This window comes from Salmo salar, chromosome 19, assembly GCF_965601325.2.
Source record: "Salmo salar chromosome 19, fSalSal1, whole genome shotgun sequence".
Classification (NCBI taxonomy): Eukaryota; Metazoa; Chordata; class Actinopteri; order Salmoniformes; family Salmonidae; genus Salmo; species Salmo salar.
The window spans coordinates 87,776,651-87,798,968 of record NC_138309.1 but is presented as its reverse complement, the minus strand read 5'-3'; the positions used below and the strand labels follow the sequence as shown (position 1 = coordinate 87,798,968).

The following is a 22,318-nucleotide window of genomic DNA, read 5'->3' as shown; positions in this document are numbered from 1 at the left end:
TAAAGCGCGTACACCCTCATAATTAGCTGAGGGGGGGGGTGGCAGTGGGAGGGGGGGGGGGGGTCGTGGGTGGGTAGTGGGTGGGAGGTTCTACTGGCGTGACGTGGCGATTGGCCATGTCTTTCTTGTTTGAAGACTCGATGCTTCTCTCTCTCCCTCTGATCAGTGGAGAGGGAGGGGGGAGAGACGAGCTATTACACAGCGGCGGATACCGCGTGCGACTCCGGTAAATGACTCTTTTCCACCCATTCACACCCTACCTTAACCACATACACACTAACCACTTCCTCCATGCTTTTCTCTTTTACATATCAATCGCTTGGAAACCCACACACACTGCCCATGATCACTACCACCATAAACACTGTTTATCTTTCTTTCTTTCTTTTTAGTTGTTGTGCAAAACAGAGACATCTCTGTTTTCTCCACCTCTCCGTTTCCTGCTGGATCCCTTCTGGGGGGTGGAGGGGAGGAGGGGGGGGGGGTAATAATAACACGATACCATTCAGTCAGCCTTCGGCCGTAGACTTCTGCTCCGTTTAGAGGCTGTTCTGAATGACGGGCGGACGGTTCGACTTCGATGATGGAGGAACATACTGCGGAGGGTGGGAGGACGGCAAAGCCCACGGACATGGCATCTGTACCGGGCCAAAAGGCCAGGGCGAGTACGCCGGTTCCTGGTCGCACGGCTTTGAGATAGTAGGGGTGTACACCTGGCCCAGCGGGAATATGTACCATGGCTACTGGTCCCAGGGGAAGCGGCATGGACTGGGAGTAGAAACCAAAGGGAAGTGGATTTACCGCGGTGAGTGGAGTCACGGCTTCAAGGGTCGCTATGGACTCCGACAGAGCCACAATACACCTGCGAGGTACGATGGGACGTGGAGTAACGGGCTACAGGACGGGTATGGGATTGAGACCTACGGCGACGGTGGTAAGATACCCCTTTATAGGCAGGCTACTGTTATAAAGGATGGACATGTTGTTTTGGAAATTGCGTGTGTGTCTCTTTAAACCGCGAACCAGTGGGATCTGTCTTGTCTCTCTGTTGTGGTTTGGCGTGTGAAGAGGTTCGTGTACACAGAGGCCAGATAATGGACATGTGACTATAGGGTTATTGCAGGTTTATTATAGGGATGTTATTATACCTCCTCACATTTAGACTGATTGGGGATTTTGACTTTAGCTCTATTACGTGCACGTAAAAATGCTTTTCTTGCATGCCCCATCAAATATTTTATTTTGTCCTATAATAAATAGGTTCCCCATAGTTATTTTTGATTGAATAACATACTTGTTGATTTATTTAAATATAAGCATCATTTCTTGGCTATCTGTGCTAGTTATACTGGTATCCGACAAAATCAATTATTACGTGAAAGTCTTATGGGCCGACAACCAGGACAGCTTCGATGTGCCTTGGTATTCATTCTACAAGTGTCTGGAACGCTTTTGGCCGGATGCTACACCATTTTTCAACCTGATCTCAGAACATTTCATATTATTCTCTATGCAAATCCGAGACACTCCATTTAGTACGATATGTTACGTTTTTGTATGGTATGTTTTAATTTGTGGATATCCATCACCCATTTCGTACGATATGTTACGAATTTGCAAAACTTTAAATATGTTATGAATTTGCAAAACGTATATGTTATGAATTCTAGCTAGCTGGCTAAGATTAGCTAACTGGCTAATGTTAGCTAGGCTAGCAGTTAGGGTTAAGTTTAGGAGTTAGGTTAATGGGTTAAGGTTAGGGTTAAGTTTAGGAGTTAGGTTAATGGGTTAAGGTTAGGGTTAGGGAAAGGGTTAGCTAACGTGCTAAGTAGTTGCTAATTAGCTAAAATGCTAAAGTTGTCAGTAACACTCTATCTTATGTAACCATACCAAAGGTAACATATTGTACTAATTAGTGTCCCGGATTTACTTTACTATGTTACGTCTAGCCTATGAGACCAGGCTGTTCCACGATTAATTCCATCGTTTGGTGTTTTTGCTGATGTCGGTGGAAACCGCTCTCAGGCGCTGCTCCAGAATCTCCCATAAGTGTTCAATCGGGTTGAGATCTGGTGACTGAGACACACACACACACACACACACACACACACACACACACACACACACACACACACACACACACACACACACACACACACTTTCAAAGTCACTGAGATCTCTTCTTCTAAGTGGAACAGGGGTATTTTATACGTGATCCTAAGCATTATGGGATGGTAACTGCTTAATTAATTTAACTCAGGAACCTCACCTGTGTGGAAGCACCTGCTTTCAATATATATTATATCCCTCATTTACTCAAGTGTTTCCTATATTTATTACCTGTATAGTCATTTAGAAGAGAGACTTTAGCATTTATCTAAATACAGCTATGTAAGACAACCGCTATATATACAAAAGTATGTGGACACCCCTTCAAATTAGTGGATTTAGCTATTTCAGCCACACCCCTTGCTGACAGGTGTGTATATAATCGAGCGCACAACCATGCGATCTCCATAGACAAACATTGGCAGTAGAATGGCCCGTACTGAAGAGCTCAGTGATTTTCAACGTGGCACCGTCATAGGATGCCACCTTTCCAACAAGTCAGTTTGTAAGATTTCTGCCCTGCTAGAGCTGCCCCCGGTCAACTGTAAGTGTTGTTATTGTGAAGTGGAAACGTCTAGGAGCAACAACGGCGAGGTTCATGCAGAAATGGTTTGTCGAAAATGGTGTGGAAGAACTTGACTTCCCTGCACAGAGCCCTGACCTTAACCTCATCGAACACCTTTGGGATTAATTGGAACGCCAAATGCGAGCCAGGCCTAATCGTTCAACATCAGTGCCCGACCACACTAATGCTCTTGTGGCTGAATGGAAGCAAGTCCCCGCAGCAAATGTTCAAACATCTAGTGGAAAGTCTTCCCAGAAGAGGGGAGGCTGTTATAGCAGCAAATGTTCAAACATCTAGTGGAAAGCCTTCCCAGAAGAGGGGAGGCTGTTATAGCAGCAAAGGGGGGGACCAACTCCATATAATGCCCATGATTTTGGAATGAGATGTTCGTCGAGCAGCTGTCCACATACTTTTGGCCACGTAGTGGTCCCGTGTGGCTCAGTTGGTAGAGCATGGTGTTTGCAACGCCAGGGTTGTGGGTTCGGTTCCCATGGGGGACCAATACGGAGGAAAAAAATAAAGAAATTATGAAATGTATGCCTTCACTACTGTAAGTCGCTCTGGATAAGAGCGTCTGCTAAATTACTAAAATGTAGTGTATGTATTTACATTCTTTTGCTAAATTATTTCCGTGGCTATGGGTGAGGGTTGAGGTGAGGGTTGGGTTAAGAGGTATGTATGTAGGGTGAGCGCTGGGGTGAGGGTTGGGGTGAGGGTTGGGTGAGGGTTGGGTTAAGAGGTATGTATGTTGGGTGAGCGCTGGGGTGAGCGTTTGGGTGAGGGTTGGGTGAGGGTTGGGTGAGGGTTGAGGTGAGGGTTGGGTTAAGAGGTATGTATGTATGTAGGGTGAGCGCTGGGGTGAGGGTTGGGGTGAGGGTTGGGATGAGGGTGAGCGTTGAGGTGAGCGTTGGAGTGAGATTGGGGTGAGGGTGAGCGTTGAGGTGAGCGTTGGTTTAAGAGGTATGTATGTATTAGGGCTGCACGATTTGGACCAAAAATCTAATAAATAACTAAAAGCGTTTTTATTTTGTATTTTTTCAAAGCTTGGTAATTCCCTCAGATGTGGTTAAAACAAGTGTCAGGGTAGAGAACACGTGATGGTCCTTACCACGTTTTGGTCAATTATCATTTTGCACACTTGTTGCTCCTCATTCAGGCCCCCAGGCGGTGAAAGCTTCTCTCAAACCCCAAAGACATATTTTCTCTCTTCTCAACTTCTCATCAATAAAGTGTACTGTCTGTCACGTCCTGACCAGTAAAAGGGGGTGTTTGTCATTGTTTTATGGTCAGGGCGTGGCAGGGGGTGTGTTAGTTTTGTGTGTTTTGGGGTTTTTGGTCTAGGGGATTTTAGTTCTAGTTTTCATTTTCTATGTTTCGTTTTCCAGGTTTTGGCCGAGTGTGGTTTCCAATCAGAGGCAGGTGTCTTTCGTTGTCTCTGATTGGAAACCATACTTAGGCAGCCTGTTTTTCCTTTGGGGTTTTTGTGGGTGGTTGTTTTCCGTTTTTGTGTAAGTACCTGACGGAACTGTCAGTTTTGTTATTTTTTTTTGTAAAAGTGTTATCTCATTAAAGGAAGATGAGCACTATACCCGCTGCGCCTTGGTCTGTCCTTTACGACGCCCCTGACACTGTCATAGTGATGTAGGACTTGTTTGTTCTACCGGAACAAAGATCTGTTGTAGTCGCGTAATAATCAACACGCGTGAACTCTGTTTCAACTCTTCCCTTATGTCACGCCCTGACCAGGTGAACTCGGGTATTTTGGTCAAGGTGTGTCATGTTGGGTATTTTTCGTTGGTTTGTTTTCTATGTTTGCGTTATAGCCTTGTGTTAGCTCTATGTGGGTTATTTCTATGTTGGGTTCTGTCGATTCCCAATCAGAGACAGCTGTCGCTAGTTGTCTCTGATTGGGATCACATTTAAGTTCCTTTTTCCCCCACGCTGTTTGTGGGGTGTTGCCTCTTTGTTTTGAGCAGTTAACGTATCGGCATTTTCTTGTTTTTGTGTACGTGTTTATTACAGTGTGAAGAATAAACATGTGTTCGCTCCCAGCTGCGCTTTGGTCCGCTTCCTCATCACCCGACGACGATCGTTACACCTTATTTTTCTTATACAGTGTTGGGATGGCGACTTGGGCTAAATACTGTATGTACCAGATAGAATCTTATATCTTCTGTCCAGCTTGTTTCTCATCTTCTTGAAGACGTCTTTACTGACAGTGTAAATAGGAGTCTTCGCCTATGTGATAGCTAGGTGATCAATGCCTCCTTAGCGTAGGTGGCTGGCTATGGCTGAGGACTTCGCTGCTGTCGGCCAATTTTTATCACCAAGCAATCGTTGTAAAGTAGGGGATGGTTCTCCTCTTCAAATGATTGGATGAAGGTGTCGTGTTGCGTCTTGTCGTCGTCACAACTCTGAGGCCCTTTTTACACGACGCTCGGTTTTCCTGTAGCTGAAATACTGCCGTACCACTGAAGATGAGCTGAAATACTGCCGTACCACTGAGGATGAGCTGAAATACTGCCGTACCGCTGAGGATGAGCTGAAATACTGCCGTACCACTGAGGATGAGCTGAAATACTGCCGTACCACTGAAGATGAGCTGAAATACTGCCGTACAACTGAGGACGTGCTGAAATACTGCCGTACCACTGAGGATGAGCTGAAATACTGCCGTACCACTGAGGATGAGCTGAAATACTGCCGTACCACTGAGGATGAGCTGAAATACTGCCGTACCACTGAGGACGAGCTGAAATACTGCCGTACCACTGAGGACGAGCTGAAATACTGCCGTACCACTGAGGACGAGCTGAAATACTGCCGTACCACTGAGGATGAGCTGAAATACTGCCGTACCACTGAGGATGAGCTGAAATACTGCCGTACCACTGAGGATGAGCTGAAATACTGCCGTACCACTGAAGATGAGCTGAAATACTGCCGTACCACTGAGGATATACTGAAATACTGCCGTACCACTGAAGATGAGCTGAAATACTGCCGTACCACTGAGGATATGCTGAAATACTGCCGTACCACTGAAGATGAGCTGAAATACTGCCGTACCACTGAGGATGAGCTGAAATACTGCCGTACCACTGAAGATATCCTGAAATACTGCCGTACCACTGAGGATGAGCTGAAATACTGCCGTACCACTGAGGATGAGCTGAAATACTGCCGTACCACTGAAGATATGCTGAAATACTGCCGTACCACTGAGGATGAGCTGAAATAATGCCGTACCACTGAAGATATGCTGAAATACTGCCGTACCACTGAAGATGAGCTGAAATACTGCCGTACCACTGAGGATATGCTGAAATACTGCCGTACCACTGAAGATGAGCTGAAATACTGCCGTACCACTGAGGATGAGCTGAAATACTGCCGTACCACTGAGGATGAGCTGAAATACTGCCGTACCACTGAAGATATGCTGAAATACTGCCGTACCACTGAGGATGAGCTGAAATACTGCCGTACCACTGAGGATGAGCTGAAATACTGCCGTACCACTGAGGATGAGCTGAAATACTGCCGTATCACTGAAGATGTGCTGAAATACTGCCGTACCACTGAGGATGACCTGAAATACTGCCGTACCACTGAGGATGAGCTGAAATACTGCCGTACCACTGAGGACGTGCTGAAATACTGCCGTATCACTGAGGATGAGCTGAAATACTGCCGTACCACTGAAGATGTACTGAAATACTGCCGTACCACTGAAGATGTGCTGAAATACTGCCGTACCACTGAGGATGAGCTGAAATACTGCCGTACCACTGAAGATGTACTGAAATACTGCCGTACCACTGAAGAGGAACTGAAATACTGCCGTATCACTGAAGACGTACTGAAATACTGCCGTACCACTGAAGATGTACTGAAATACTGCCGTACCACTGAAGATGTACTGAAATACTGCCGTACCACTGAAGATGAGCTGAAATACTGCCGTACCACTGAAGATATGCATAATTACTGCCGTACCACTGAAGATATGCTGAAATACTGCCGTACCACTGAGGATGAGCTGAAATACTGCTGTATCACTGAGGATGAGCTGAAATACTGCCGTACCACTGAGGATGAGCTGAAATACTGCCGTATCACTGAGGATGAGCTGAAATACTGCCGTACCACTGAGGATGAGCTGAAATACTGCCGTACCACTGAAGAGGAACTGAAATACTGCCGTATCACTGAGGATGAGCTGAAATACTGCCGTACCACTGAAGATGAGCTGAAATCCAGCCGTACTCCACAACACTGGAGGAGGTGCCTTAGTCTAGTTTCTGTTGTGTTAACGGTGCGTCAAAGACAGGAGAAAATGGCAGCATCTTGCGTTATATGGATATCGCTCGTCAATATCGCAATTTTGTTTCTGAATTAGATTAATTTTGCAGCTCTAGTATGTATGTAGGGTGAGGGTTGGTGTGAGGGTGGGGTTGGGTTAGGGTGGGGTTAGGGTTGGTGTGAGGGTGGGGTTAGGGTGAGGGTTGGTGTGAGGGTTGGTGTGAGGGTGAGGGTTGGTGTGAGGGTTAGGGTTGGTGTGAGGGTGAGGGTTGGTGTGAGGGTGGGGTGAGGGTTGGTGTGAGGGTTGGTGTGAGGGTGGGGTGAGGGTGAGGGTTGGTGTGAGGGTTAGGGTTGGTGTGAGGGTGAGGGTTGGTGTGAGGGTGGGGTGAGGGTGAGGGTTGGTGTGAGGGTTAGGGTTGGTGTGAGGGTGAGGGTTGGTGTGAGGGTGGGGTGAGGGTGAGGGTTGGTGTGAGGGTTAGGGTTGGTGTGAGGGTGAGGGTTGGTGTGAGGGTGAGGGTTGGTGTGAGGGTAGGGTTGGTGTGAGGGTGAGGGTTGCTGTGAGGGTTAGGGTTGGTGTGAGGGTGGGGTTAGGGTTGGTGTGAGGGTGAGGGTTGCTGTGAAAGTGAGGTTAGGGTTGGTGTGAGGGTGAGGGTTGGTGTGAGGGTGAGGGTTGGTGTGAAGGTGAGGTTAGGGTTGGTGTGAGGGTGAGGGTTGGTGTGAGGGTGAGGGTTGGTGTGAGGGTGAGGGTTGGTGTGAGGGTGGGGTGAGGGTTGGTGTGAGGGTGAGGGTTGGTGTGAGGGTGAGGGTTGGGTTAGGGTGGGGTTAGGGTTGGTGTGAGGGTGGGGTTAGGGTGAGGGTTGGTGTGAGGGTTAGGGTTGGTGTGAGGATGAGGGTTGGTGTGAGGGTTGGTGTGAGGGTGAGGGTTGGTGTGGGGTTAGGGTTGGTGTGAGGGTGAGGGTTGGTGTGAGGGTGAGGGTTGGTGTGAGGGTGAGGGTTGGTGTGAGGGTGAGGGTTGGTGTGAGGGTGGGGTGAGGGTTGGTGTGAGGGTTGGTGTGAGGGTGGGGTGAGGGTGAGGGTTGGTGTGAGGGTGAGGGTTGGTGTGAGGGTAAGGGTTGGTGTGAGGGTGAGGGTAAGGGTTGGTGTTAGTGTTGGTGTCAGGGTGAGGGTCAGGGTTGGTGTGAGGGTGAGGGTTGCTGTGAAGGTGAGGTTAGGGTTGGTGTGAGGGTAAGGGTTGGTGTGAAGGTGTGGGTTGGGGTGAGGGTTGGTGTGAGGGTAAGAGTTGGTGTGAGGGTGGGGTTGGTGTGAGGGTTAGGGTTGGTGTGAGGGTGAGGGTTGGTGTGAGGGTGAGGGTTGGTGTGAGGGTGAGGGTTGGTGTGAGGGTGAGGGTTGGTGTGAGGGTGGGGTGAGGGTTGGTGTGAGGGTTGGTGTGAGGGTGGGGTGAGGGTGAGGGTTGGTGTGAGGGTTAGGGTTGGTGTGAGGGTGAGGGTTGGTGTGAGGGTGAGGGTTGGTGTGAGGGTGGGGTGAGGGTGAGGGTTGGTGTGAGGGTTAGGGTTGGTGTGAGGGTGAGGGTGTGGGTGGGGTGAGGGTGGGGGGGGTGAGGGTGAGGGTTGGTGTGAGGGTGAGGGTTGGTGTGAGGGTGAGGGTTGGTGTGAGGGTGGGGTTGTGTGAGGGTGGGTTGGTGTGAGGGTGGTGTGAGGGTGGTGTGAGGGTTGGTGTGGGGGGGGTTGGTGTGAGGGTGAGGGTTGGTGTGAGGGTGGGGTAGGGTTGGTGTTAGTGTTGGTGTCAGGGTGAGGGTTAGGGTTGGTGTGAGGGTGAGGGTTGCTGTGAAGGTGAGGGTTGGTGTGAGGGTTGGTGTGAGGGTGAGGGTTGGTGTGAGGGTGGGGTTGGTGTGAGGGTGGGTTGGTGTGAGGGTGGGGTTGGGTTGGGGTGAGGGTTGGTGTGAGGGTTGGTGTGAGGGTAGAGTTGGTGTGAGGGTGGGGTTGGTGTGAGGGTAAGGGTTGGTGTGAGGGTGGGGTTAGGGTTGGTGTGAGGGCACTTCCCAAAACCATTGTAACCTCTCATAGTAAAGTCACACTGTAACTTCTCATAGTAAAGTCACACTGTAACCTCTCATAGTAAAGTCACACTGTAACTTCTCATAGTAAAGTCACACTGTAACCTCTCATAGTAAAGTCACACTGTAACCTCTCATAGTAAAGTCACACTGTAACTTCTCATAGTAAAGTCACACTGTAACCTCTCATAGTAAAGTCACACTGTAACCTCTCATAGTAAAGTCACACTGTAACCTCTCATAGTAAAGTCACACTGTAACCTCTCATAGTAAAGTCACACTGTAACTTCTCATAGTAAAGTCACCTGACCTCCGTAAGCCCTGCCTCCATAGTAAAGTCACACTGTAACCTCCATAGTAAAGTCACACTGTAACCTCTCATAGTAAAGTCACACTGTAACCTCTCATAGTAAAGTCACACGACTCCGTAAGCCTCTGCCCCATAGTAAAGTCACACTGTAACCTCTGGCACCTGACCCCGTAAAGTCACACTGTAACCTCTCTGGCACCTGACCCCGTAAAGTCACACTGTAACCTCTCATAGTAAAGTCACACTGTAACCTCTCATAGTAAAGTCACACTGTAACTTCTCATAGTAAAGTCACACTGTAACCCTGGCCCTGCCCCATAGTAAAGTCACTGTTTTTCAGCGGCAGGGACTGGGAGACTAATCAGGATCAAGGCATAGATGAACGGAGCAAAGTACAGAGAGATCCTTGATGAAAACCTGCTCCAGAGCGCTCAGGACCTCAGACTGCGGCGAAGGTTCACCTTCCAACAGGACAACGACCCTAAGCACACAGCCAAGACCACGCAGGAGTGGCTTCGGGACAAGTCTCTGAATGTCCTTGAGTGGCCCAGCCAGAGCCCAGACTTGAACCCGATCGAACATCTCTGGAGAGACGTGAAAATATAGAGACTTTGAGAGAGAGAGTCAACATCCAACATGACAGAGCTTGAGAGGATCTGCAGAGAAGAATGTGAGAAACTCCCCAAATACAGGTGTGCCAAGCTTGTAGTGTCATACCCAAGAAGACTCGAGGCTGTAATCGCTGCCAAAGGTGCTTCAACAAAGTACTGAGTAAAGGGTCTGAAGACTTATGTAAATGTGATATTTCAGTTTTTATTTGTAATAAATTTGCAAAAATTTCTAAAACCTGTTTTTGCTTTGTCATTATGGGATATTGTGTGTAGATTGATGAGGAAAAAATACAATTTAATCAATTTTAGAATAAGGCTGTAACGTAACAAAATGTGGAAAAAGTCAAGGGGTCTGAATACTTTCCCGAAGGCAGTCTGTCTGGAGATAACAATTATTCAGACAGAACAATGGCAATCTACACTGAGTCTACAAAACATTAAGAACACCTTCCCCCTTTTGCTCTCAGAATAGCCTCAATTTGTCGGGGCATGGACTCTATAAGGTGTTGAAAGCGTTCTACAGAGATGCTGCAATTGTTGGTGTTGACTCCAAGGCTTCCCACAGTTGTATCAAGTTGGCTGGATGTCCTTTGGGTGGTGGACCATTCTTGAAAAAAAACTCATGAATGGCACACTGAATGGCACACATACACAATCCATGTCTCAATTGCCCCCCCCCCCCAACCTGTCTCCTCCCTTTCATCTACACTGATTTGAAGTGGATTTAACAAGTGACGTCAATGTGACCTTAATGTTTTGTACACTCAGTGTATATCTGAAGTATTACCCGGTGGGCATCCTTACCATTGAATCAACGTCCATAGTAAAGTCATGAGCTTGATATTGTTTGTAGGGAATTTAGTATCCTAGTTGAGATCAGTGAGTCAGTTTCATTCTGTGGCTTTTAATTCTTACTTTTAAAATCAATCAATCAATCAACCAGCAAACCGATCGATCTATTCACCCCCAGATCTGTGTTGTCCTGTCTCTCCTCCAGGTACATATCAGGGCCAGTGGATGGGTGGGATGCGTCATGGATACGGCGCGCGTCAGAGTGTTCCGTACGGCGTGGCCACGGTAATCCAATCCCAGCTACGTACCTCCTTGGCATCCCTGCGCTCCGAGCAGAGTAACGGCGCCGTGCTCCAGGATCTCTCGGGTGACACGCCCACCGGCGGCCGCGGCGGGTTCGTCCTCAACTTCCACTCGGACAGCGAGGTGGTCACCGGGAAGAAGAAGGGTCTGTTCCGCCGCGGCTCGCTTTTCGGGAGCCTCCGTCGGCTTCACAAGTCCGAATCGAAGTCGTCCATCTCCAGCAAGAGGAGTTCGGCACGCAGCGACGCCGCAATGAGCCGCGTCAGCTCCTCCTCCGGTGACGCCAACTCCACCGTCTCCCTGGGCGACGGAGAGCTGCCGGAAGAGGACCTGCTATTGGAGGATCACGTGGACGCCACCACCACCGAGACGTACACGGGGGAGTGGAAGAACGACAAGCGCAACGGGTTCGGCGTCAGCGAACGTTCCAACGGGATGAAGTACGAGGGGGAGTGGCTGAACAACAAGCGCCATGGTTACGGGTGCACCACCTTCCCCGAGGGGAACAAGGAAGAAGGGAAGTACAAGAATAACGTGCTGGTACGTGGAATAAGGAAGCAGTTGATCCCGCTAAAGAACCCCAAAACCAAAGAGAAGGTGGACCGGGCAGTGGAGGGGGCGCGGAGGGCAGGGGTCATCGCCAGGACGAAAGTGGAAATAGCAGCTTCAAGGTAAGGTCCCTGGGGATGTGGGGCGTGTGTGTGTGTGTGTGTGTGTGTGTGTGTGTGTGTGTGTGTGTGTGTGTGTGTGTGTGTGTGTGTGTGTGTGTGTGTGTGTGTGTGTGTGTGTGTGTCTCAGTCACCAGATCTCAACCCGATTGAACACTTATGGGAGATTCTGGAGCAGCGCCTGAGAGCGTTGGGATTGGGATTGAAGGCCCAGCCTTCTATAAAAGCAGTCTCATGACAGTGGCCCTGATGTTCATTCATCACCACCAAGGGGACAGGGACAGGTATCCAGGGACAGGTACCCAGGGACAGGTATCCAGGGACAGGTATCCAGGGACAGGTATCCAGGGACAGGTACCCAGGGACAGGTATCCAGGGACAGGCACCCAGGGACAGGTATCCAGGGACAGGTACCCAGGGACAGGTACCCAGGGACAGGTATCCAGGGACAGGTACCCAGGGACAGGTATCCAGGGACAGGTATCCAGGGACAGGTACCCAGGGACAGGTACCCAGGGACAGATACCCAGGGACAGGTACCCAGGGACAGGTACTCAGGGACAGGTATCCAGGGACAGGTATCCAGGGACAGGCACCCAGGGACAGGTACCCAGGGACAGATACCCAGGGACAGATACCCAGGGACAGGTACCCAGGGACAGGTACCCAGGGACAGGTATCCAGGGACAGGTACCCAGGGACAGGCACCCAGGGACAGGTACCCAGGGACAGGTATCCAGGGACAGGTATCCAGGGACAGATACCCAGGGACAGGTATCCAGGGACAGGTACCCAGGGACAGGCATCCAGGGACAGGCACCCAGGGACAGGTACCCAGGGACAGGTACCCAGGGACAGGTATCCATCATAGCCGATCTTTGAGAGTATCTCTACCGCTCCTGCTGTCTCTAGAGAGTTGAAAACAGCAGGTCTGGGACAGGTAGCACGTCCGGTGAACAGGTCAGGGTTCCAGCAGGTCTGGGACAGCAGGTCTGGGACAGCAGGTCTGGGACAGGTAGCACGTCCGGTGAACAGGTCAGGGTTCCATAGCTGCAGGCAGAACAGTTGGAACTGGAGCAGCAGCACGGCCAGGTGGACTGGGGACAGCAAGGAGTCATCATGCCAGGTAGTCCTGAGGCATGGTCCTAGGGCTCAGATCCTCCGAGAGAGAGAGAGGGAGAAAGAGAGAAAGAGAGAATTAGAGAGAGCATATTTGAATTCACACAGGACACCGGAAAAGACAAGAGAAATACTCCAGATGTGACAGACTGACCCTAGCCCCCAGACACATAAACTACTGCAGCATAAATACTGGAGGCTGAGACAGGAGGGGTCAGGAGACACTGTGGCCCCATCCGAATATATAGAGACTGTGAGAGAGAGAGAGAGAGAGAGAGAGAGAGAGTTAACAGAATATATACAGACTGTGTGAGAGAGAGTTAACAGAATATATACAGACTGTGAGAGAGAGAGTTAACAGAATATATACAGACTGAGAGAGAGAGTTAACAGAATATATACAGACTGTGAGAGAGAGAGTTAACAGAATATATACAGACTGTGTGAGAGAGAGTTAACAGAATATATACAGACTGTGAGAGAGAGAGTTAACAGAATATATACAGACTGTGTGAGAGAGAGTTAACAGAATATATACAGACTGTGAGAGAGAGTCAGAATATATACAGACTGTGAGAGAGAGAGAACAGAATATATACAGACTGTGAGAGAGAGAGTTAACAGAATATATACAGACTGTGAGAGAGAGAGTTAACAGAATATATACAGACTGTGAGAGAGAGAGTTAACAGAATATATACAGACTGTGAGAGAGTTAACAGAATATATACAGACTGTGAGAGAGAGTTAACAGAATATATACAGACTGTGAGAGAGAGTTAACAGAATATATACAGACTGTGAGAGAGAGTTAACATAATATATACAGACTGTGAGAGAGAGAGAACAGAATATATACAGACTGTGTGAGAGAGTTAACAGAATATATACAGACTGCGTGAGAGAGAGTTAACAGAATATATACACACTGTGAGAGAGAGAGTTAACAGAATATATACAGACTGTGAGAGAGAGAGTTAACAGAATATATACAGACTGTGTGAGAGAGTTAACAGAATATATACAGACTGTGAGAGAGAGTTAACAGAATATATACAGACTGTGAGAGAGAGTTAACAGAATATATACAGACTGTGAGAGAGAAGTTAACAGAATATATACAGACTGTGAGAGAGTGTTAACAGAATATATACAGACTGTGAGAGAGAGAGAGAACAGAATATATACAGACTGTGTGAGAGAGAGTTAACAGAATATATACAGACTGTGAGAGAGAGAGTTAACAGAATATATACAGACTGTGTGAGAGAGAGTTAACAGAATATATACAGACTGTGAGAGAGAGAGTTAACAGAATATATACAGACTGTGAGAGAGAAAGTTAACGAGGGGTGGAGACATTTTTGTGGATGAGATTAGTTTATTTAAGGAAAGGGAGAGAATTTGATGGGGCTCTCTGTTGTGTAAATATCCAGGCCTGGCTCACATTAGGTACAGTTCATAGCGACGTTTCCTTAATGTTTCAAGACGTCATGGTAATAACGTCTGACTTAATATACTGCGTTTATGGCTGCTTGGCCTTCGTCCCTACTGTCTTATTGAATTTACTAGCTGTTACGGATCCTGAAGTCATGTCTTTGAGATATGAGATGTAATTTAACCAAAACATGCTCTTCCCCTACACTGAACCCGTAACACATTTCTTCAAGTGACTTCTGTTTATAGCCAGGAGTTTTTCCTGCCTGACATCACCAGAAAAAACTATGGGCCCTAGACTAGTCTGCTTATAAGCATGTTGTAAACTAGCTTTGTGATGTCATTCAGTGTTATAACCAGCCTTTATAAACACTGTGGCTAGTTAGTGGTTATGTAAACATCATTATGTAGTAGCTAGCTGACAGAGGGTTATAACCAGCCGCTATAAACACTGTGTCTAGTTAGTGGTTATGTAAACATCACTATGTAGTAGCTAGCTGACAGAGGGTTATTATCAGCCTTTATAAACACTGTGGCTAGTTAGTGGTTATGTAAACATCACTATGTAGTAGCTAGCTGACAGAGGTTTATAACCAGCCTTTATAAACACTGTGGCTAGTTAGTGGTTATGTAAACATCAGTATGTAGTAGCTAGCTGACAGAGGGTTATAAACAGCCTTTATAAACACTGTGGCTAGTTAGTGGTTATGTAAACATCATTATTTAGTAGCTAGCTGACAAAGGGTTATAACCAGCCTTTATAAACACTGTGGCTAGTTAGTGGTTATGTAAACATCACTATGTAGTAGCTAGCATGACATGCTGTGGTATTGATCAGTTAGAGGTGATCTGATTTCATTGTCCTGGAATAGCCTGAGTGGATCCAGAGAGAGGAAGAGAGGAGAGGAAGAGGGGAGAGGATGGAGAGGAAGAGGGGAGAGGAAGAGAGGAGAGGAAAAGAGGAGAGGAAGGAGAGGAAGAGAGGAGAGGAAGGAGAGGAAGGGAGGAGAGGAAGGAGAGGAAGGGAGGAGAGGAAGGAGAGGAGAGGAAGGAGAGGAAGGGGAGGAAGAGGGGAGAGGAAGAGAGGAGGGGAAGGAGAGGAAGGAGAGGAAGAGGAGAGAGGAAGGAGAGGAGGAGAGGAGGGGAAGGAGAGGAAGAGAGGAGAGGAAGGAGAGGAAGGAGAGGAAGAGAGGAGAGGAAGGAGAGGAAGAGAGGAGAGGAAGAGGGGAGAGGAAGGAGAGGAAGAGAGGAGAGGAAGGAGAGGAAGAGAGGAGAGGAAGGAGAGGAGAGGAAGAGAGGAGAGGAAGGAGAGGAAGAGGGGAGAGGAAGGAGAGGAAGAGAGGAGAGGAAGGAGAGGAAAGGGGGATGAGAATGGATTCAGTCAAATGGAGTTAATTTGCTGAGCAGGGGAAGGAGGTGAAGGGAGGGATAGATAGATTGGGGAGTCTGGATGGACAGAAGTAATGGGATAACAGAAAGGAGAGGACACACAGACCCCCAACACACACCCCCACACACCCCCAAACCCCCAACAGACACCCCCACACACAACACACACCCAACACACACCCAACACACACACACCCAACACACACCCAACACACACACACACACAACACACACACACAACACACACCCAACACACACACACCCAACACACACACACCACCACACACCCCCACACACCCAACACACACCCAACACACCCCCACACACCAACACACACCCAACACACACCCAACACACACACACCAACACACACCCAACACACACCCAACACACACACACCCAACACACACACACAACACACACACACAACACACACCCAACACACACACACCCAACACACACACACACACACCCCCACACACCAACACACACACACACCCCCACACACCCAACACACACCCAACACACCCCCACACACCAACACACACACCCAACACACACCCAACACACACACACCCAACACACACCCAACACACACACACACCCACACCCAACACACACACCCACACACACACACCCAACACACACCCAACACACACACACCCAACACACACCCAACACACACCCAACACACACACACCCCAACACACACCCAACACACACACACAACACACACACACACAACACACACCCAACACACACACACCCAACACACACACACCCACACCTCCACACCCCCAACACACACCCCCACACACCCAACACACACCCCCACACACCCAACACACACCCCCAACACACACCCCCACACACCAACACACACCCCCAACACACACCCCCATACACCCCAACACACACCCAACACACACCCCCACACACCCAACACACACCCAACACACACCCCCACACACCCCCACACACCCAACACACACACACACACACCCAACACACACCCCCACACACCCAACACACACCCCCACACACCCAGCACACCCCCACACACCAACACACACCCCCAACACACACCCCAACACACATCCCAATATACCCCTACACACCCCAACACACACCCCCACACACCCAACACACACCCCCACACACCCCCACACACCCAACACACACCCACACACCCAACACACACCCCCACACACCCAACACACACCCACACACCCAACACACACCCAACACACACCCCCACACACCCCCACATACCCCCACACAGCCCCAACACACACCCCCACACACCCCCAACATACACCCCCATACACACCCCCACACACCCAACACACACCCCCACACACCCAACACCCCCCCCCCACACCCCCAACACACACCCAACACACACCCCCACACACCCAACACACACCCAACACACACCCAACACACACACCCAACACACACCCCCACACACCCCCAACACACACCCCCACACACCCAACACACACCCACACAAACCCCCAACACACCCCCACACACCCACACACACCCCCACACCCCCAACACACACTCCCACACACCCCCAACACATCCCCACACACCCCCACACACCCAACACTACCCCCACACACCCAACACACACCAGCACACCCCCACACACCCAACACACCCCCACACCCCCAACACACACCCCCACACCCCCCCCACCCAACACACACCCAACACACCCCCACACACCCAACACACACCAACACACCCCCACCCAACACACACCCAACACACCCCCACACACCCAACACACACCCCCACACACCCAACACACCCCCACACCCCCCCACACACCCAACACACACCCCCAACACACACCCCCAACACACACCCAACACACCCCCACACACCCACACATACCCCCACACCCCCAACACACACCCCCACACCCCCAACACACCCACACACACCCCCACACACCCAACACTACCCCCACACACCCAACACACACCAACACAACCCCACACAACACACACCCACACACACCCCCACACACCCAACACATACCCCCACCTAATACACACCCAACACACACCCAACACACAAACACACACACACACAACACACCCAACACAAACACACACACACAACCACACACACCACAATACACACACACACAACCACACACACCCAACACAAATACACACACACACACACACACCCCTCTATGAGAAAGCAGGCCTCGACGAGCCGTTCTATCATCCCCCGGGGCAGAGCTGATGACCTCATGGTCTTGACCAGCCAATCGATAGCCTAGCGTGAGTAGTGCTGTGAGATACGTGAGTAGTGCTGTGCTGGTCGGCATTCCTCTCATTCAAGAGTAGCAGAGAGATTCCCAGATAGAGGAGGGGAGAGAAGAGGGGAGAGAGAGGAGCAGAGAGAGAGGAGGGGGAGGAGCAGAGAGAGAGGAGGGGGAGAGAGGAGGGGAGAGACAGGAGGGGAGAGACAGGAGGGGAGAGAGGAGCAGAGAGAGAGGAGCAGAGAGAGGGGAGCAGAGAGAGGAGGGGGGAGAGAGGAGGGGAGAGACAGAAGGGGAGAGAGAAGCGGAGAGAGAGGAGCAGAGAGAGGAGGGGGGAGACAGGAGGGGAGAGAGGAGCAGAGAGAGAGGAGCAGAGAGAGTAGCAGAGAGAGGAGCAGAGAGAGAGGAGCAGAGAGAGAGGAGCAGAGAGAGGAGCATAGAGAGGAGTGGGAGAGAGGAGGGGAGAGAGGAGCAGAGAGAGAGGAGCAGAGAGAGGAGGGGGGAGAGAGGAGGGGAGAGAGGAGGGCAGAGAGGAGCAGAGAGAGAGGAGCAGAGAGAGAGGAGCAGAGAGAGAGGAGCAGAGAGAGGAGCAGAGAGAGGGAGCAGAGAGAGAGGAGCAGAGAGAGAGGAGCAGAGAGAGGAGCAGAGACAGAGTAGCGGAGAGAGAGGAGGGGAGAGAGAGGAGGGGAGAGACAGGAGGAGAGAGAGTAGCAGAGAGAGGAGCAGAGAGAGAGGAACAGAGAGAGGAGCAGAGAGAGGAGCAGAGAGAGAGGAGCAGAGAGCAATTTGCAACACATTATGCTCATAATTACAGTCCTGCTTCTTTCCTCACAGCCTTTAATATTCCTAATGACTCTTCCAAAGTCCCCAAATATCTCTGTAGTGACACCTCCCTAGTGACCAGGACTATGTGTTATAGTGACACCTCCCTAGTGACCAGGACTATGTGTTGTTGTAGTGACACCTCCCTAGTGACCAGGACTATGTGTTGTAGTGACACCTACCTAGTGACCAGGACTATGTGTTATAGTGACACCTCCCTAGTGACCAGGACTATGTGTTATAGTGACACCTCCCTAGTGACCAGGACTATGTGTTGTTATAGTGACCCCTCCCTAGTGACCAGGACTATGTGTTATAGTGACACCTCCCTAGTGACCAGGACTATGTGTTGTTGTAGTGACACCTCCCTAGTGACCAGGACTATGTGTTGATAGTGACACCTCCCTAGTGACCAGGACTATGTGTTGTTATAGTGACCCCTCCCTAGTGACCAGGACTATGTGTTGTAGTGACACCTCCCTAGTGACCAGGACTATGTGTTGTTATAGTGACACCTCCCTAGTGACCAGGACTATGTGTTATAGTGACACCTCCCTAGTGACCAGGACTATGTGTTGTTATAGTGACACCTCCCTAGTGACCAGGACTATGTGTTGTTATAGTGACACCTCCCTAGTGACCAGGACTATGTGTTGTAGTGACACCTCCCTAGTGACCAGGACTATGTGTTGTTATAGTGACACCTCCCTAGTGACCAGGACTATGTGTTGTAGTGACACCTCCCTAGTGACCAGGACTATGTGTTGTTATAGTGACACCTCCCTAGTGACCAGGACTATGTGTTGTTGTAGTGACACCTCCCTAGTGACCAGGACTATGTGTTGTTATAGTGACACCTCCCTAGTGACCAGGACTATGTGTTGTTATAGTGACACCTCCCTAGTGACCAGGACTATGTGTTGTAGTGACACCTCCCTAGTGACCAGGACTATGTGTTGTTATAGTGACACCTCCCTAGTGACCAGGACTATGTGTTGTTATAGTGACACCTCCCTAGTGACCAGGACTATGTGTTGTTATAGTGACACCTCCCTAGTGACCAGGACTATGTGTTGTTATAGTGACACCTCCCTAGTGACCAGGACTATGTGTTGTTATAGTGACACCTCCCTAGTGACCAGGAAAGGACAAATATGAATTTAATGCTGATCAGATTTTGTCTCCAGGTCATGCCAGGACAGGGAGACAGTTGAAGGTGCTGGCTAGCAGAGTAGAACATCTGTTTAGGAGAGGTGCTGGCTAGCAGAGTAGAACATCTGTTTAGGAGAGGTGCTGGCTAGCAGAGTAGAACACCTGTTTAGGAGAGGTGCTGGCTAGCAGAGTAGAACACCTGTTTAGGAGAGGTGCTGGCTAACAGAGTAGAACACCTGTTTAGGAGAGGTGCTGGCTAACAGAGTAGAACACCTGTTTAGGAGAGGTGCTAGCAGAGTAGAACACCTGGTTAGGAGAGGTGCTAACAGAGTAGAACACCTGTTTAGGAGAGGTGCTGGCTAGCAGAGTAGAACACCTGTTTAGGAGAGGTGCTGGCTAGCAGAGTAGAACACCTGTTTAGGAGAGGTGCTAACAGAGTAGAACACCTGTTTAGGAGAGGTGCTGTCTAGCAGAGTAGAACACCTGTTTAGGAGAGGTGCTAACAGAGTAGAACACCTGTTTAGGAGAGATGCTAGCAGAGTAGAACACCTGTTTAGGAGAGGTGCTGGCTAGCAGAGTAGAACACCTGTTTAGGAGAGGTGCTAACAGAGTAGAACACCTGTTTAGGAGAGGTGCTAACAGAGTAGAACACCTGTTTAGGAGAGGTGCTGGCTAGCAGAGTAGAACACCTGTTTAGGAGAGGTGCTGGCTAGCAGAGTAGAACACCTGTTTAGGAGAGGTGCTGGCTAACAGAGTAGAACACCTGTTTAGGAGAGGTGCTGGCTAACAGAGTAGAACACCTGTTTAGGAGAGGTGCTAGCAGAGTAGAACACCTGTTTAGGAGAGGTGCTGGCTAGCAGAGTAGAACACCTGTTTAGGAGAGGTGCTGGCTAGCAGAGTAGAACACCTGTTTAGGAGAGGTGCTGGCAGAGTAGAACACCTGTTTAGGAGAGGTGCTGGCAGAGTAGAACACCTGTTTAGGAGAGGTGCTGGCAGAGTAGAACACCTGGTTAGGAGAGGTGCTGGCTAACAGAGTAGAACACCTGTTTAGGAGAGGTGCTGGCTAGCAGAGTAGAACACCTGTTTAGGAGAGGTGCTGGCTAACAGAGTAGAACACCTGTTTAGGAGAGGTGCTGGCTAACAGAGTAGAACACCTGTTTAGGAGAGGTACTGGCTAGCAGAGTAGAACACCTGTTTAGGAGAGGTGCTGGCTAACAGAGTAGAACACCTGTTTAGGAGAGGTGCTGGCTAGCAGAGTAGAACACCTGTTTAGGAGAGGTGCTGGCTAACAGAGTAGAACACCTGTTTAGGAGAGGTGCTGGCTAGCGGAGTAGAACACCTGTTTAGGAGAGGTGCTGGCAGAGTAGAACACCTGTTTAGGAGAGGTGCTGGCTAACAGAGTAGAACACCTGTTTAGGAGAGGCGCTGGCTAGCGGAGTAGAACACCTGTTTAGGAGAGGTGCTAGCAGAGTAGAACACCTGTTTAGGAGAGGTGCTGGCTAACAGAGTAGAACACCTGTTTAGGAGAGGCGCTGGCTAGCGGAGTAGAACACCTGTTTAGGAGAGGCGCTGGCTAGCAGAGTAGAACACCTGTTTAGGAGAGGTGCTGGCAGAGTAGAACACCTGTTTAGGAGAGGTGCTGGCTAACAGAGTAGAACACCTGTTTAGGAGAGGTGCTGGCTAGCAGAGTAGAACACCTGTTTAGGAGAGCTGCTGGCTAGCAGAGTAGAACACCTGTTTAGGAGAGGTGCTAGCAGAGTAGAACACCTGTTTAGGAGAGGTGCTGGCTAGCAGAGTAGAACACCTGTTTAGGAGAGGTGCTGGCAGAGTAGAACACCTGTTTAGGAGAGGTGCTGGCAGAGTAGAACACCTGTTTAGGAGAGGTGCTGGCAGAGTAGAACACCTGGTTAGGAGAGGTGCTGGCTAACAGAGTAGAACACCTGTTTAGGAGAGGTGCTGGCTAGCAGAGTAGAACACCTGTTTAGGAGAGGTGCTGGCTAACAGAGTAGAACACCTGTTTAGGAGAGGTGCTGGCTAACAGAGTAGAACACCTGTTTAGGAGAGGTACTGGCTAGCAGAGTAGAACACCTGTTTAGGAGAGGTGCTGGCTAACAGAGTAGAACACCTGTTTAGGAGAGGTGCTGGCTAGCGGAGTAGAACACCTGTTTAGGAGAGGTGCTAGCAGAGTAGAACACCTGTTTAGGAGAGGTGCTGGCTAACAGAGTAGAACACCTGTTTAGGAGAGGTGCTGGCTAGCAGAGTAGAACACCTGTTTAGGAGAGGTGCTGGCTAACAGAGTAGAACACCTGTTTAGGAGAGGCGCTGGCTAGCGGAGTAGAACACCTGTTTAGGAGAGGCGCTGGCTAGCAGAGTAGAACACCTGTTTAGGAGAGGTGCTG

General features: G+C 49.7%; 1 protein-coding gene across 1 annotated transcript in view; it reads left to right on the top strand.

The window, feature by feature from the left end:
• Positions 1-131: 131 nt before the first annotated feature.
• The window catches only part of LOC106579742 (junctophilin-1), a 130,869-nt gene continuing 108,682 nt past the window's right edge, over positions 132-22,318 (top strand). The window contains exons 1-2 of the mRNA XM_082966024.1: positions 132-934; positions 10,951-11,719. Of these exons, the coding sequence (XP_082822150.1) occupies positions 556-934; positions 10,951-11,719 (1,148 nt within the window). The 5' untranslated portion in view covers positions 132-555. The remainder of the gene's footprint in view (positions 935-10,950; positions 11,720-22,318) is intronic.